This window comes from Delphinus delphis, chromosome 14 (assembly GCF_949987515.2).
Source record: "Delphinus delphis chromosome 14, mDelDel1.2, whole genome shotgun sequence".
Taxonomy (NCBI): domain Eukaryota; kingdom Metazoa; phylum Chordata; class Mammalia; order Artiodactyla; family Delphinidae; genus Delphinus; species Delphinus delphis.
The window spans coordinates 22337554-22352182 of NC_082696.1; the positions used below are offsets into that span (position 1 = coordinate 22337554).

The following is a 14629-nucleotide window of genomic DNA, read 5'->3' on the forward strand; positions in this document are numbered from 1 at the left end:
CTTATATGTGAGGTGTTATATGATAGTAGACTGTGGTAAGTTACTGTAAATGCTAGAGCAACCATTAAAAATACTAAAACAAAGAGGAATATCTAATAAGCCCACAGTGGAGGTACAATGGACTCCAAAGTGTTTCCAAAGAGAAACAACTGGGATTAAAAAACACCTAAAAACCAAAAAACCTGGACAAGCCACAGAAAAATACATGATGAATTGAATGAAAGTGAGAATTTATCAAGCACTGAAACCTGTGCTGCTCAAGAGGATGTAAGCTTTCACTTTGAACAATCATAATTGTCATTAAAAAAAAAAGAATCTTATCAAAGATGATTTAAACTTGCATGGGTGCCAAACATAAGACAATGACAGATAAGGACAAGTTACTTGACCACACTGATCCTGTCCCCTCAACCTTAGAAACAGGTTGAAAGAGTCTAAAACCAAACTGATTTACTTTACTCAAAAAAGGAGTAATTATTGGGCTTCCCTGGTGGCGCAGTGGTTGAGAGTCCACTTGCCGATGCAGGGGACACGGGTTCGTGCCCCAGTCCGGGAAGATCCCACATGCCGCGGAGCGGCTGGGCCCGTGAGCCATGGCTGCTGAGCCTGCGCATCCGGAGCCTGTGCTCCGCAACAGGAGAGGCCACAACAGTGACAGGCGTACCACAAAAAAAAAAAAAAAAAAAAAAAAAAAAGGAGTAATTATTAAAATGACTATTTTACGATATAAAATGTCTGCATATATGTTTGCAAAAACAAAAAGAATGGAGTACTAATGGATAAGCCAGTAGTCCAACTTTCTGTGCGTATTTATTAACCTGTCATTGCTAAAGTAAAGTATCCCGAGTCAGCTTATAATAAAAAATGATAAGTACTTAGGTAAGAGGACTATGGGCTCAAATTAATTGTTACAGATTCAGAAATCAGCAAAAAGAAAAAAAAGCCACTGCTTATCTTCACTGGCTTAGTTAAGCTTATCTGTCATTAAAAAAATCCGATTTCTGTGTAACAACAAAAAAATAACAGGCAACTGATTATTAATCCTAATATCCACCATGAAGCAAAAAATCCAATATTTTTCGGTCTTTAAACTAAAGTAAAAATTTACACTTGTGCATCTTATAACATCTTGTATATGAAATATACCATTTGTATTTACAACTTCCTGAAAACTACATTTAATTTTCCTATGATCATATAAACATGACTCTGAAAGAACACTTGTACACTTTTACTGAATGTCTATTAACTGTACAATATCACCCCCTAGAGGAAACTTTAAAAGAATAAACTTGAAACTTTATGTATTTAGTTACTTAAGCAAATTTAAAAGGAAGGAATCTTTCTACTTTTAGCTTTATCCACAACACCAAACTTCACAGAATCAAAATAGTTATCATATGGTGCCCATGTTTAGTAGAGACTCAAGTATTTTCTGGCTTCATTGAGGAAAAAAAAAAAGAGACATAACAGAGCTCAGAGATATGTTAATAACATCAAGCCTGTCCTCCATTTCTACCTTCCACTTATTAGGAATCTTCCAGATTACTGCATTGGCTCCCCCTTTCTTTTTCACCAATTTAACTAGTCCCTTTACCTTCACTCTGTAAGTGGTATTCTAATTACTACCTACTATCAACAATTTTACATATAACCATTTCTCATCTAGAATCTGTCATTCAGGTCCTGGCTCCATCACTTACTAATAAAAGGACCAGGATAACTATAAGGTTCAAATCCGATGCTCTGAAGAAAAGTATTGTTATTAATGCCAAGAGCTACATAAATGTTAGTTATCTGGCCTCTTTATTCAGTGACAGCTATAAGGCCATAATTCCCTGTAGGGACTATAGCTGCCTTAAAATTCAGATCAATTTAACATTTTTGGAGCACCTATTCTTTATTGTGTAAATATGTCTAGTGACCTAGCACTACCTGGTACAGTAAATGAATAAAGAGCTCCCAGCAGCGTGCAGTCTTCTTAAGTTTACCACCTAGAAGACAAAATAGGCAAATGAAAAGCAATTAGGTAAAGCCATACAAGGCATAATGAGGACACAGAGATGATGCACCTTAAAACTAGGGAGTTTAAGAGAAGGTCTCCCAGAAAAAGTGACATTCAAGCTAGTATCCAAAGGATAAAAATGAAGCGGGGATGGCAGGGAAGGGAAGAGGTACCAAGGGAGAGAGAACAATGTTGGAAAGCTTGGAGACAACAGAAAGCCAGTAAGGTTCTAGAAACGGAATGAAATTCAGTTTGATTAAAACTACAAAAGATGATGCCATGTTCAAATCATAAGTGGTTCCTAAAGGCACTTATATTTTTTCTGATAGTCAGATGGAGCTACCACAAGTACCTTTACAAAAATTTTTGCTTTCAATAAAGCTTTTGTTTTTTAGTATTTATGGGACATGCCCACTTACAGAATAGAAAACATTAAAAAAAAGACAATCAAAAGAAAACCATATATAAACCTAAAAGCCACAATTTCTTCTCCAAGTGTATGTATGTATGTACATATAAGAAAGTTCAAATCGTAGTATATATATAATTTTATATCCTGTATTTTTATATCAATTTTCTCCCATGTTTCAAAAGATGCTTTCTAATTTTTAAATGATTACATCACTTTCTATCTAATGGATATACCATAACTTACTTAACCATTTCCACAATGATATATATTTAGGTTGTTTTGAGCTTGCCACAAATGTATAAATAATCATTCAGAGAATTCTGCATAAAGTTCTTAATATATTAGTGATTATTTCCTAAGCACAAGCTTTTCAAAACTGGAATTACTGAACATCAGATAGTTTTACAATTCCATACACTCTGACAAAATGCTTTCTAAAACTATGAATCAACTCACACAGCCACATCAATGAAAATTTTACCATATACTCATTTGCACTGAGTGATAACTTTATAGTCCAAAAAAGGTATGCCATTTTAACTTACCTGAATGTTAATAACTAGTATTCTCTCCTTTAGTAGTACATACATATTCTTTGTCCATTTATCTATGGGGATCTTAGTTTTGTTTTTTTTTTAAATGGATTTATATGAGTGTTTCATATATCAGGGATATTGGCTCTCATCTATTGGATCTTGGATCTCTCATCTTTGTCTCTCATCTATTGGAAATATTTTTTCCTAATGCAATGTTTTTATAAATTAATTGTACTGTTTGTGTCACATACAATTCCTAAATGTTTAGTTAACTTTATCATTCTTTTATTCTGCATTTTTTCCCCTAAGCATTTAAAGCAGAACTTTTTAGTAGCAACAGGGATTACCTGCTTGAAGTAGAAGGTAGGAAGCTATGTCAATAGCTTAGATGTAAGGTGAGGGGATGATATCAGAGAAACTAAGGAGATAAGTAAAATTTTAAATGTTTGATGACTGGCTGATTGTGACAGGTATGAGGAAAGGATGGGAAGGTTAAATTTGTAATTTTTAACTAATAAATTTGAAAATCTGACAGATATGAAAGATATTCTAGAAAACTTTAATACATCAACATTAGCTCAAGTCTAATTTTTTAAAATGTAAATTGACAAATATAAAAAATAACTTCCCCCCAAAACATAAAGTTCTGGCTGTAACAGGGTAACATGAAGGATTCTTCTTAGGAAACTGCTCTCTATCTTCACTACGGTGATGGATACATGAACCTACACCTGACAAAACTATTTAGAACTAAAAACACACGCACACGTAAATGAATACGTGGAAAACTACGGAAGTCTGAATCAGATTAGTGGGTTGTGTCAATGTCAATATTCTGGTTGTGATACTGTACTATAATTTTGCAAGATATTACCATTGGGGCACAATGGGTAAAAGGCACACAGGATCTTCTGTATTATTTCTCACAACTGTATGTGGATCTACAATTATCTCAAAATAAAAAGTTTAATGAAAAAAAATCTAATAGGATTCTTTCCAGGAATGAGGAGATGTTCCAAATATGAGTAAATTTAATAATTTGTTATTAGTTACTACATTAAAAGGTTCAGAGAAGTAAACACTAAGCATATTAGTCAAAAAATAATTTGATCTATGGTGTTTCAACACTCATTCCTGACTTAAAAATAAAAGATCAAACAATTTAGAAATGTTTAATTCCCATTAAGGCCAGATAGAAATCATTTTTGGAAATCACAAAATACTGGAAAGGAGGAGGCACAATGGGCACATCCTATGACATATCTATGACTTAATCTAATACCCACAAGTCATAAAATACTGTGTTTTGAAATTCTTTTCATTACGTTTCCTTACTGTAGTAAGAGCATATGAAAAAACTAAGAATTACCGTATAGTTCATTTATTCAATCAACAGATATTACATGTAAATTACATAATTTACAATTATCCACCATGGCTTAGGTACTGTATTAGGAGTTAAGAGATTCAACTAAGACATACTTCTTGCTCTCACAGAGCTTACATTCTAGTAAGAACGAAATATTCGTAATATTTAGAACAATGGCATTCATTAAATATTTATGAATGCCAATTATGTGCCAGGTGAAAAAAAGGTATCAATCCCTGTCCTCCAGGAGAATCCAGGAGACAGAAAGATAACAGTGTTATAACACAATGTGATCAAGATGAGGGACATATGTGAAACAATTTCTAGACCATTCTATGAGGTCAGGAAAACCAATCTGCAAAAAGTACTGAGTCCGTAAGCATAAATTAGATTAAGAGGAAGTCAGAGGGGATTCCAAGCAGAGAGCAACATATATAAAGCCTCAGAAATAAGAGAATATGGAACTTTTATAAATCAGCAAGTACTTTAGCAAAATAATCTTGAATTTTTTTCTCACAAAAAATTCTTCGTTGCTCTAGGAATTTAGAATATTTTTGTTTGCTCTAAGTTTATAGAAATGTATCCCTTCACACATTTTTCAGTTGACATCTACCACTTTTCATCAGAAGTTTAAACAGGTAAAAAAATGTAATTTCTGTACTACATCAAATATTGACATCTAAAAATTATATCACTCTTTCAACTGTAAATACCATAGTAATTTGATATCTATTATAATCTATTTTAAGATACAAATAGCTTTTTTAAGAGTCAGAAATACTGTGCATTTTCTTTTAACCTGTATTTCTATTTACTTATCTTATAGAATTTTATTATAAAAAATGTATTTGTATGCTCAAAAGTCCTACTTGATTATCCTATCATACTGCTCTGCAACAGAAAGGATATAAAAATTGAAATTTTGACAAAATTTCCTGTGAGCGAAGCTACTATGTGTTAAAATATTTCTTCTGGAATTGAATTTTGGCAATTATTATTATGTATAATTGATCAGGACAACATGATTATTTATTTTAATAATCATTAAGTATAAATATTACAATTTTCTTGGAAATGCATCAAATAATGAGTTAAACTGCCTATCTATGAATTAATATGATTTATCCTCATAATGAACCAGGGTAGAGTATTGGTTCTATTCCTACGTTCATTTTTATGAATTTAACAAGGGAGAAAATTCATTCATATAAAGCAGCAGATGTGAATGGAAGCTCTGTCACAGCAAAATCACTGAATTCTTTAAATTCCTTCTGGGTTATAGGCTAAAAACCACATCATCACTTATCATCAAATAATATTGTTAATAATCTCTCTTAGCTGACATTTTAATTAGGTCTGCCTGAAAATTTGTTTTAAGACTAGAAAAGAATCTGTCACCCCATCATTAGAGTATTCATTCTCTCAATTCCTGTGAAGTATTCAGAAAAGATCTTATAAAGACTCATCATTTTCTTTCAAAGGCTTCTTTTTATCCTAAGACAGTGACACAGGATTGGGAAAATGGAAATACTGTTCATTTCAACATCTGCTGGCAGGAAAAAAAATTTTTTAGTATTTTAATTTTGTCACTTGTTTTAAATGTATTTCTGAAAAAACAAAACACTTCAGAGCTAAAGATTTACCTCATTTAAGGAGAATGTCCACCATTTTACATAAATGGCAAAACCAGCTGTTAAAGCCAAACCAATCAGCCACTGGAGGTTTACTTTTTTCAGAAAAATATGACTTCTCTAATTCGAATAAATACGTTAACATGTCCCCGCAAGCCCCATCTCATTTCTGAATTCTAATTCTAAAATTTTGATATCCTACAGACCTTTACATGAGCTTGTGACTTGGATGAAATAAGGCACTGCCCCACTTCAGCATTTCCCTTTTGTTTCTTACCTCCGGAATGACACTTTAGTAAGGAACAGAGAACAAAAAGGTAAGGTCATATAATGAAAACTCTTACCATTTTGAAACTTCAGAACACCTCAACACAGGCCAATTTTGAACATGAGATGTTACCCTTAATATATATACATACAAATGTAAGAGACTCTGAAATACAGAGACGTTTCCACTGTGGTACGTTCATGTCCTTGTTCCCACAGCTAACCCTCTCCACACCATCTTGCACTTGATCTTGGTCGCACACTGTCCCTCTGCATTTCTCTGGATAAAATCCAAAATGACCAAACAATGGCTGCTAATAGCTAAGAACAATTCCTTCTTCTTCTGAGTTTCATTCCTGACCGCTCCCCTTATAAAAAGTTATATGTTAGAATGTTCCTTTGACATCCTTTCTTTCTCATGCCCAGCATTTTAAAATAAAAGCTTACTCTTTGCTCTGACTGGTGTTCTTCCAAATAAGACAGAGAAAGATAGGAAGCTCTACCTAATACCTTAATTGAGGTTTCACTAATACCAGTAATTTATTTGAACTGTTCCTTTCTTCTGGACACCCTGGAGTATTTTCCACCTTCTTCTCCAGGGCAATACACCATAAAAATGCTAATGAGGCATCAGAGTATGTCCTTCTTCTTTAAAGTAGGAGAAGGGCAACTGAGAACAGGATATGATTTAAAAAAAAGGAAGAAGCATACTACTTTGCTACCTTGACCAAAGGAACTTTGTCAGGAAAGAAACATACAGAAGTTGAGAACTGTGAAAATGATTCCCATAGAATTATTTGCATACTGAAGTTTGAAGAGCACTGGTTTAGTACATCTAGAGCATAAATTACAAGGAAAAAAGTCATCATGAGCCATCTTCTGTTAGACAGCAGAATCACACCTAAAATATAACATGCACAGGAATTATCAGACAGCAAATATAAACGTAAATATTTTTTAAAGCATTTAAAGAAGAGTGTTTTAAAAACACAGTTAACAAAAGATTATCAGAAATGGCTAGTTGATTTAAAAACAAAATGAGAACATCTAGAAATAAAAAATGGAAATAGAAACTCAACAGATGGGTTCTACAATAGGATATGTGGAGGTGAACACAGACCTAAAGAAATTATACAGAATGTAGCACAGAAAGAAAATGGATACAAACTATGAAAGCATTAAGAGACAAAGAAGCTAAAGGAGAAAAATGCAACACATACCTAATTAAAACTGCAGGAGAGAATAGAGATAGCAGAGAAGCAGTACTTGAACAGATGATAGTAGAAAATTTTCTAAATTTAATGAAAGACACCAACCTACAAACTCAGGAAGCCAAAGTGCCAAATAAGGTACACAAAAAGAAATCAAGGCCTAGAAAATCAGAACATGAACCATAAGGAAGAGATTAATAAATTGGCCATATTTTAAAATTAAAAACTTTTGCACATCAAAGGATTTCATAAATCAAGTGAAAAATCAAACTATAAACTTGGAGAAGACAATCACAACGCATATACCAATGGATCAGTAGCTAGATTATTAAGAAAAGACAATGAAATAGAAAAACGGTCAAAAGCAATAAATAGGTATTTCAAAAGGAAATCACAAATGGTTAATTAAAATATGAAAAGATGCTCAACTTTATTAAGGCTCAGTGAATTGCAAATTTCACTCGAATGAGACATCATTTCACACTCATCAGATCAGCAAAAATATAAGTCTAATAGCAGCAAATATGGTGAGTACATTAGCATTCATTTTACTGTTCCTTACATACATTATATATGTTCTTTAACATGCATATGTTTCATAACAAAAATATTTTTCAAGTGTCACCTGGATTTAGCAATAAAAATGTTTGTTCATGACCCTGCTGAGAGCAATTACAGTGAAATAATGGGCATGAAAACCAGACCACAATGGGCTGAAAAAGTTCTATTAGATAAGGATGTAAAGACAACTACAGACAATTATTTCAAGCTTATCTTTGAGGCTGGGCAGACAGGACTGCAACTTTAGGGGAATGTCACAGTGAGAGCTCCTTTTAGTTTTTAAATAAAGGAAACTAGGGCAAGTTTAGAAAGAAACAGCAAAAGAGGGAAGATAATGACATGGGAAATAAAGGGTCTCTGGGCAGTCACAAAGGTATATAATACAGAACCCATAAACAGGGATTAGTTTTACACAGAATCAAGGGTTCCTATTTCATTGTTATAAGAGATAACCTCTTTGACTTTAATCACATCGTTTTTCTCCTTGCTCTATCACTCCAGTTACAATGGTCACCTTGATCCTCTTTCAAGCAAGACTTTTGTGCTTTTTTTGTGTACCCCCTCTATGGAGAGTACTCTTTCCCCGGTGATGCAAAGCCTGCCTTTCACTCCTTTCAAGTCTTGCTCAGATGTGAACCCAGTGAAGCTCTCCCTGACCAGTCTAAAAATGAAATCCCTTCCTCACTTCCTACCACCCTACTCCTGGTACTCCCTATACTTTCCCTGCTTTATTTTTCTTTGTAACCTTCTAATATTCTATATAATATACTCATTTTATTGCTTAATCTCCCCACCCCATAGTATGTAAATTCCATGAATGCAGGAACTGTAGTCACAATTCCTGGTAATGCTCATACAGGTAGAATCTTAATAAATACAAGCTGAATGAAAGACTAATAGTCCCTACTTAAGGAACCTCAAAAACAAGTATAATGGAAAAATGCTGCTACGATTTGAACAAGCTGAGGTAAAGCCTTGAGAGTAATCAACTTACTGCCCACAGAAGTGGTGACATTTGAGTTAGACCCTGAATCATAAGGAGTTTGCCAATTGGAGAATAAAGGAAGAAGGTCCAAGACAGTGAAGAACGTGGAGGTTTGAAAGAGGCTTGCAATTTGAGAAATGAAAATGGGGTTACCTGGAGTATGGCAGGGATGACAGTGGACCATTTTTTAGCTAATCTTATAACGTCCACAATAGAGGACACATTATATTGAGCTTCTCAAGGCTAAAAATCCTTTTCAGAAGCTTTATAGTTGCTTAGTCACGTGTTTTATTTGCAACAACATTAGAGTATGGAATATGAAATAAAGTTTACCGAATCTACTCTCTTCACTGCAAAGAAAAAAGTGTCAACAAATTTAATCTGTGTTTTTCATCACCTGTAGATTATAAGCATCACAGTCAACCAAAGCAAGACTATTGCTACCAAATGTCTCGATCCCAGGTATTATTCAAAATCAAGACTATAAATTCTCATTGGTGGGACAGGGTAGTTTGAATGCAGAAGGGGGAATGGACAAATCCAAGTGCTTGTTTTGTAGCAGCTACTCTCCATTTATGAATTTTTGAATGCGCTTGCATGTTGTCCTAATTCACGTGCACTTATTACTATAGTTTCAACTAGTCTATCTTCCTTTTGTCCACATCACTACTGTCTTTGGGACACTTACCTTCGTTTTAGCTCCAACTCAATTACTTAGCTACCCAGGTTATTATCAGGATTCCCTGGTGGCGATAAGAGCCTCTTGTGTGTACACGCAGAAAAAAACCCTTAGAACAGTGTGTTCCAGAGTTCATGAGTCCAAGTATTCTGTTTAAAAATATTTAAGCACAAGACTGGGTAGGTCGTAGACACCATGGTCCTTTTGAAGTTTTGCCTTTCTGGGGCCTTCAAGGGGGCGGAGAGAAGGTGGAGATCCCTGAGGAGGGAGGGGCCCCAAGGGATTCCCAGGGCAGGTCAGAGGTCAAAGCTCAGATCTAAAGCTAGGGAAGCGGGGCCTGCCTCAAGAACCAGGGGGTGGTGTGTGGGCCCCGGAGGGTAAGTAGGGCCGCGGCGACTCGGAAAGACTCACAGTAATAGGCCACCACAGGGTCCCGCTTGTCATGCTCCTGAGCCGTCCTCAGATGATGCTGTATGCTCTTAAACTGTAGAGGCAGCGGGGGCAGCTGGGGGAGCGGAGCAAGGGCCGCCATCTCCACTCCAGGAACAAGCCCTTCTTACTCGCCGGCCACCGACACTTCCGCTTCCGTCTGGGAGGGTGCGCGCACTAACGCGCAGGCAAATCCCGCCCATTTTCCCGTTGCTCAGCAACGTCGAGGCAACTACGGGTTCCCAGCAGGGACAATCTCAGTGCGCCTGGCTCGTAGCAGTTATAGAGCCCAGAGGAGGTGGAGCAGCTTGGCTGTGATACAGCCTATGGCACCAGCGCTCCCTGCTGGCCGCTGGCCGGAGAGAGAAGAGATTTTGTTTTATTTCTCTTCTGTTTCCAGCCTCTACCCGCCTTTTGTGGCTGAAGGATGGGTAGAAAGGCAAACACAAAAAGAAAATAATGTTTGTTGATTGGGAGAAAAGGTAAAGACATGAATTGCCTTTGGCATTCTTCAGGAATTATCGTTTCCAGTACCTCAGATTAATTTAATAGCGTCCATAGAAGCTTTTCTAATTTTAGAAACTTTAAATTCAATTCTTGCGTAAGATGAGAGATGATGTGTTTCCATTTTAAATTACACTCTTCTGTATGGGCACATTGGATAAAATAACCAGTTACTTTTTCAACATAAATACTAACACATTAAGCTTGAAGAAAATTGAGCTTTTGTTCTGAGCTGGAGAGCATATACACCAGTGAATGAATAATTTGTAGATCGTTTGTTTCTGGAGAGTAATGAGAGATTTGCAAAGTCATTTGACAGCTACTATCTTGTCAATGCACAGATAAGGAGTTCAGGTAGTAGTTCTTGCTCAATGCTGCCGACTCATACCATTGTAGGTAGGCATCAACTTTTCTTTCTACCATCAGTGACGTCATCAGTTCTTTTTCTCTCCTCTCCAGCCCATGCTATCAGGACTTTACACTTTATTTACCTCCTCCAGTAACCTTAATTTTTATTTCTTTATTTTATCTCACTCCCCAGTTTTGAGAGTTCATCTTAAAACTGGTTTTCATTGGAATCACACCATCTCCAAGAAACAAGATCTCAAGCTCTGAAATTTCCCTCTGCCTACTATTTTCTAACCAACACTCCACCCTATCCCCACCCCCAAGCTCAGCAGAACCTACTCTGTGTCCTTGTGTTGTCTCCAGTCCACATTTTTGTCTATCCCTTTTTGCAGAGTAGATCACCTTAGTTAGCGGGCTACCTGTTTTACAAGAAACTTGAGTTCTGTATTCTCCCCAATTTCAGCAACACATTCATTACCAGTTGAGAACGTATGTACTATGGACTGAATATTTGTGTCTCCCCAAAATTCATATGTTGAAACTGAATGCCCAAGGTGATGATATTAGGAGGTGGGGCCCTTGGCATATGATTAGGTCATGCAGACAGAACCCTCATGAATCAGATTAATACCCTTATAAAAGAGACCCCAGAGAGCTAGCTTGCCCTTCCACCATTTGCAGATACAATGAGAAATCAACAGTCCTCAGCTTGGAAGAGGGCTCCCACCAGATCCTGACCATGCTGGCACCTGAACTTGACCATCCAGCTTTCAGAACTGTGAGAAATAGATTTCTGTTGTTTATAAGCTGCCCAGTCTGTGGTGTTTTGTTATAGCAGCCAGAACAGACAAAGATAGTATGGGTTCTTTCTCCTGCTCTATTCCCACTATCCAATCAGAAGTTGCTAGATTGGTAGAGAAATTAATGAAGCAAAGCAGAATCATCTCTCTGTCCTTATGATGTCTCATTTATTCTTTCCTATTAGTTCTTGATTCTCAACTGTGGTTGTCCTTAAAGTTCACCCCAGAAAATTTTTTTTAATTAATTTATTTATTTATTTATTTTTGGTTGTGTTGGGTCTTTGTTTCTGTGCGAGGGCTTTCTCTAGTTGCAGCGAGCGGGGGCCACTCTTCATCGAGGTGCGCGGGCCTCTCGCTGTCGCGGCAGAGCACAGGCTCCAGGCGCACAGGCGCACAGGCTCAGTAGTTGTGGCTCACGGGCCCAGTTGCTCCGCGGCATGTGGAATCTTCCCAGACCAAGGCTCGAACCCGTGTCCCCTGCACTGGCAGGCAGATTCTCAACCATTGTACCACCAGGGAAGCCCCAACCCAGAAATTTTTTAAAAGCTCATGTCTAGGTACCCCCGCCCAGGTTTACGGATTTTACTGTTCTGAGTTGGATCCTAAATACCAGTATTTTTAAAAGGTCTTTAGTAAATTGGCACACTCAAGTTTGAGGGCCAGTGCCCTAGTGAATCATCAGTACATGGCTGATGTTTTAAGCCTTCTCCACTCTCTTCAAGTCAGATCCTCTAGCCTGATTGCCCTGGTTAGAAACTGCACTTCCTGCTACTGAAGTTAAGTTCACCAAATATGAATTGTTTCACCTCTTCCGTGCCACAACAAAGCAAGAATAACTAGCTAGCAGTTTGCCAAGTATCTACTGTGTATCGGGCATGTTTCTAGTTACTTTAAATCATTTAATCTTTACTACAACCCTGCAAAGAAGGTGTTATCATTTTCATTATTTTACAAGTGAGAAAAATGAGACACATAGAATTTATTTAAGTTGCACCAAGTCACAGCTAGTAAGTATGAGTGTAAACAAGGTAAATATTAACAACATGAAGTTGATTTTTCCGGTTGATGATTTACAATTAAGAATTTACTGATATTTTACTATGAAGAAGGACCTAACTTTCTTCCATCCAACTCTGATCAGTTGCTGAAGGACCTGATGTCACCCTCCAGGTTGGGGCTAGAATCTTGGCAAGTTAGGGGAGGGCAGAGATAGGGGATAGGAGCAACCACAGGAAGAAGAAAAGGGAGAGAGACCAGAACTGACTGGTGTTTTGGTGGGAAAAGGTAAATGTTCTGCACCATTCCCTGGACTCCAGTGTACTCGTGGTCTTCTCACAGCAAAACTTTCTATTCTGATTGTGGTCACCAATATTTTGATGGGAAATGACAGGGCTCAACCAATGTAATGAGGGTAGTATATACCTATAGCTGTCTCTTTTGGGTACACTCTCTATGGTAGAAATTTGTCTTCCAGTATATGAGACTCACATTCTGATTGTTTAGCATCCCCTAAAATAGAGTTGTTTTTTTCCCCTACAGTTGCTATCAGAAGACTGAAAGAGATGACCAATGACTTGGCCAGGTCCATTTACACATCCATGGCTGAGACAGGGGTAAAGGTAAAAAAATGCTTTTTATTTTTTTCAACATGGATATCTGGTTGTTCCAGCACCATTGAATTAAATTGGAGAATTAAAAGAAACAACAACTATATATGTGCTGAACTATTTTTGGTCTCTATTGTTCCTGTAATCAATATGCCTATCTGCATACCAACCCTACTCTGTTTTGATTATTGTACCTTTGTAGTAAGTTTTGAGAATACATAATGTAAGTCGTCTACTTTTACTTTTTCAAAATCATGTTGGCTGTTCTAGGTCTTTTGTATCCCATATAAAATTTAAAAGCAGCTTATGAACTTCTACAAAAGCTTTCTGGGATTTTGACTGGGATTGTATTGGATCTACACATCAATTTGGAGTGACCGAAGTTATAAAAGATTAAGGTCTCTAAACCATGAACTTGGTTTATTGTTCCACTTATTTAAAACATCTTTAATTTCTTTTTTTAATAAATTATTTTATTTTATTTTATTTATTTTTGGCTGCGTTGGGTCTTCATTGCTGTGCATGGGTTTTTCTCTATTTTCAGTGAGCGGTGGCTACTCTTCGTTGCGGTGCATGGGCCTCTCATTGCGATGGCTTCTCTTGTTGCAGAGCATGGGCTCTAGGCACGCGGGCTTCAGTAGCTGTGGCTCATGGACTCTAGAGCGCAGGCTCAGTAGTTGTGGCACATGGGCTTAGTTGCTCCACGGCATGTGGGATATTCCTGGACCAGGGCTCGAACCCGTGTCCCCTGCATTGGCAGGTGATTCTTAATCACTGCGCCACCAGGGAAGCCCTAACATCTTTAATTTCTCTCAACACCATTTTGTAGTTTTTATTGTACAGGTTTAGCATATCTGTTGTAAAATTTATCTCTACCTGTTTCATACTTAATGAATAATATTGTAAATCTTATTTTAAAATTTAAATTTCATTTTTTATTGCTCTACAGAAATTTCAATCTTGATAACTTAATTACAAATTCTAGTAACTTTTAGCACATCCTTTAGAATTTTTTATTTACATGATTATGTCTGTGACTAAAGATGATATTTCTTTGTTTCTAATCTGTATATCTTCTATTTTTTGTCTTACTGCATTTATTGAATAAGTATATATTAAATATATATGTAATTTTTGTTTTGTTTAGTCTTATTGGCCTTCAGTTCAATGTTAAACAAAAGTGGTAAAAGTACACATCCTTACCTTTTTTCCCGATTATATGGGAAATTATTCATTCTTCCACTATTAAATAGGATATTTCCTGTAGGTATTTTTAGTTGCTTTT

General features: G+C 36.5%; 1 protein-coding gene across 2 annotated transcripts in view; it reads right to left on the reverse strand.

Annotated features, from left to right (window-relative positions):
• Window positions 1-10220, reverse strand: part of VTA1 (vesicle trafficking 1) — a 66632-nt gene extending 56412 nt beyond the window's left edge. The window contains exon 1 of one of the 2 annotated variants that reach the window (XM_060029873.1): window positions 10068-10220. In XM_060029873.1, coding sequence (XP_059885856.1) covers window positions 10068-10188 — 121 coding nt within the window. In that variant the 5' untranslated portion in view covers window positions 10189-10220. Of the gene's footprint in view, window positions 1-1935; window positions 1955-10067 lie in introns of those variants that run through there. The other variant, XM_060029874.1, reaches the window with a different exon arrangement.
• Between the last annotated feature and the right edge of the window lie 4409 nt (window positions 10221-14629).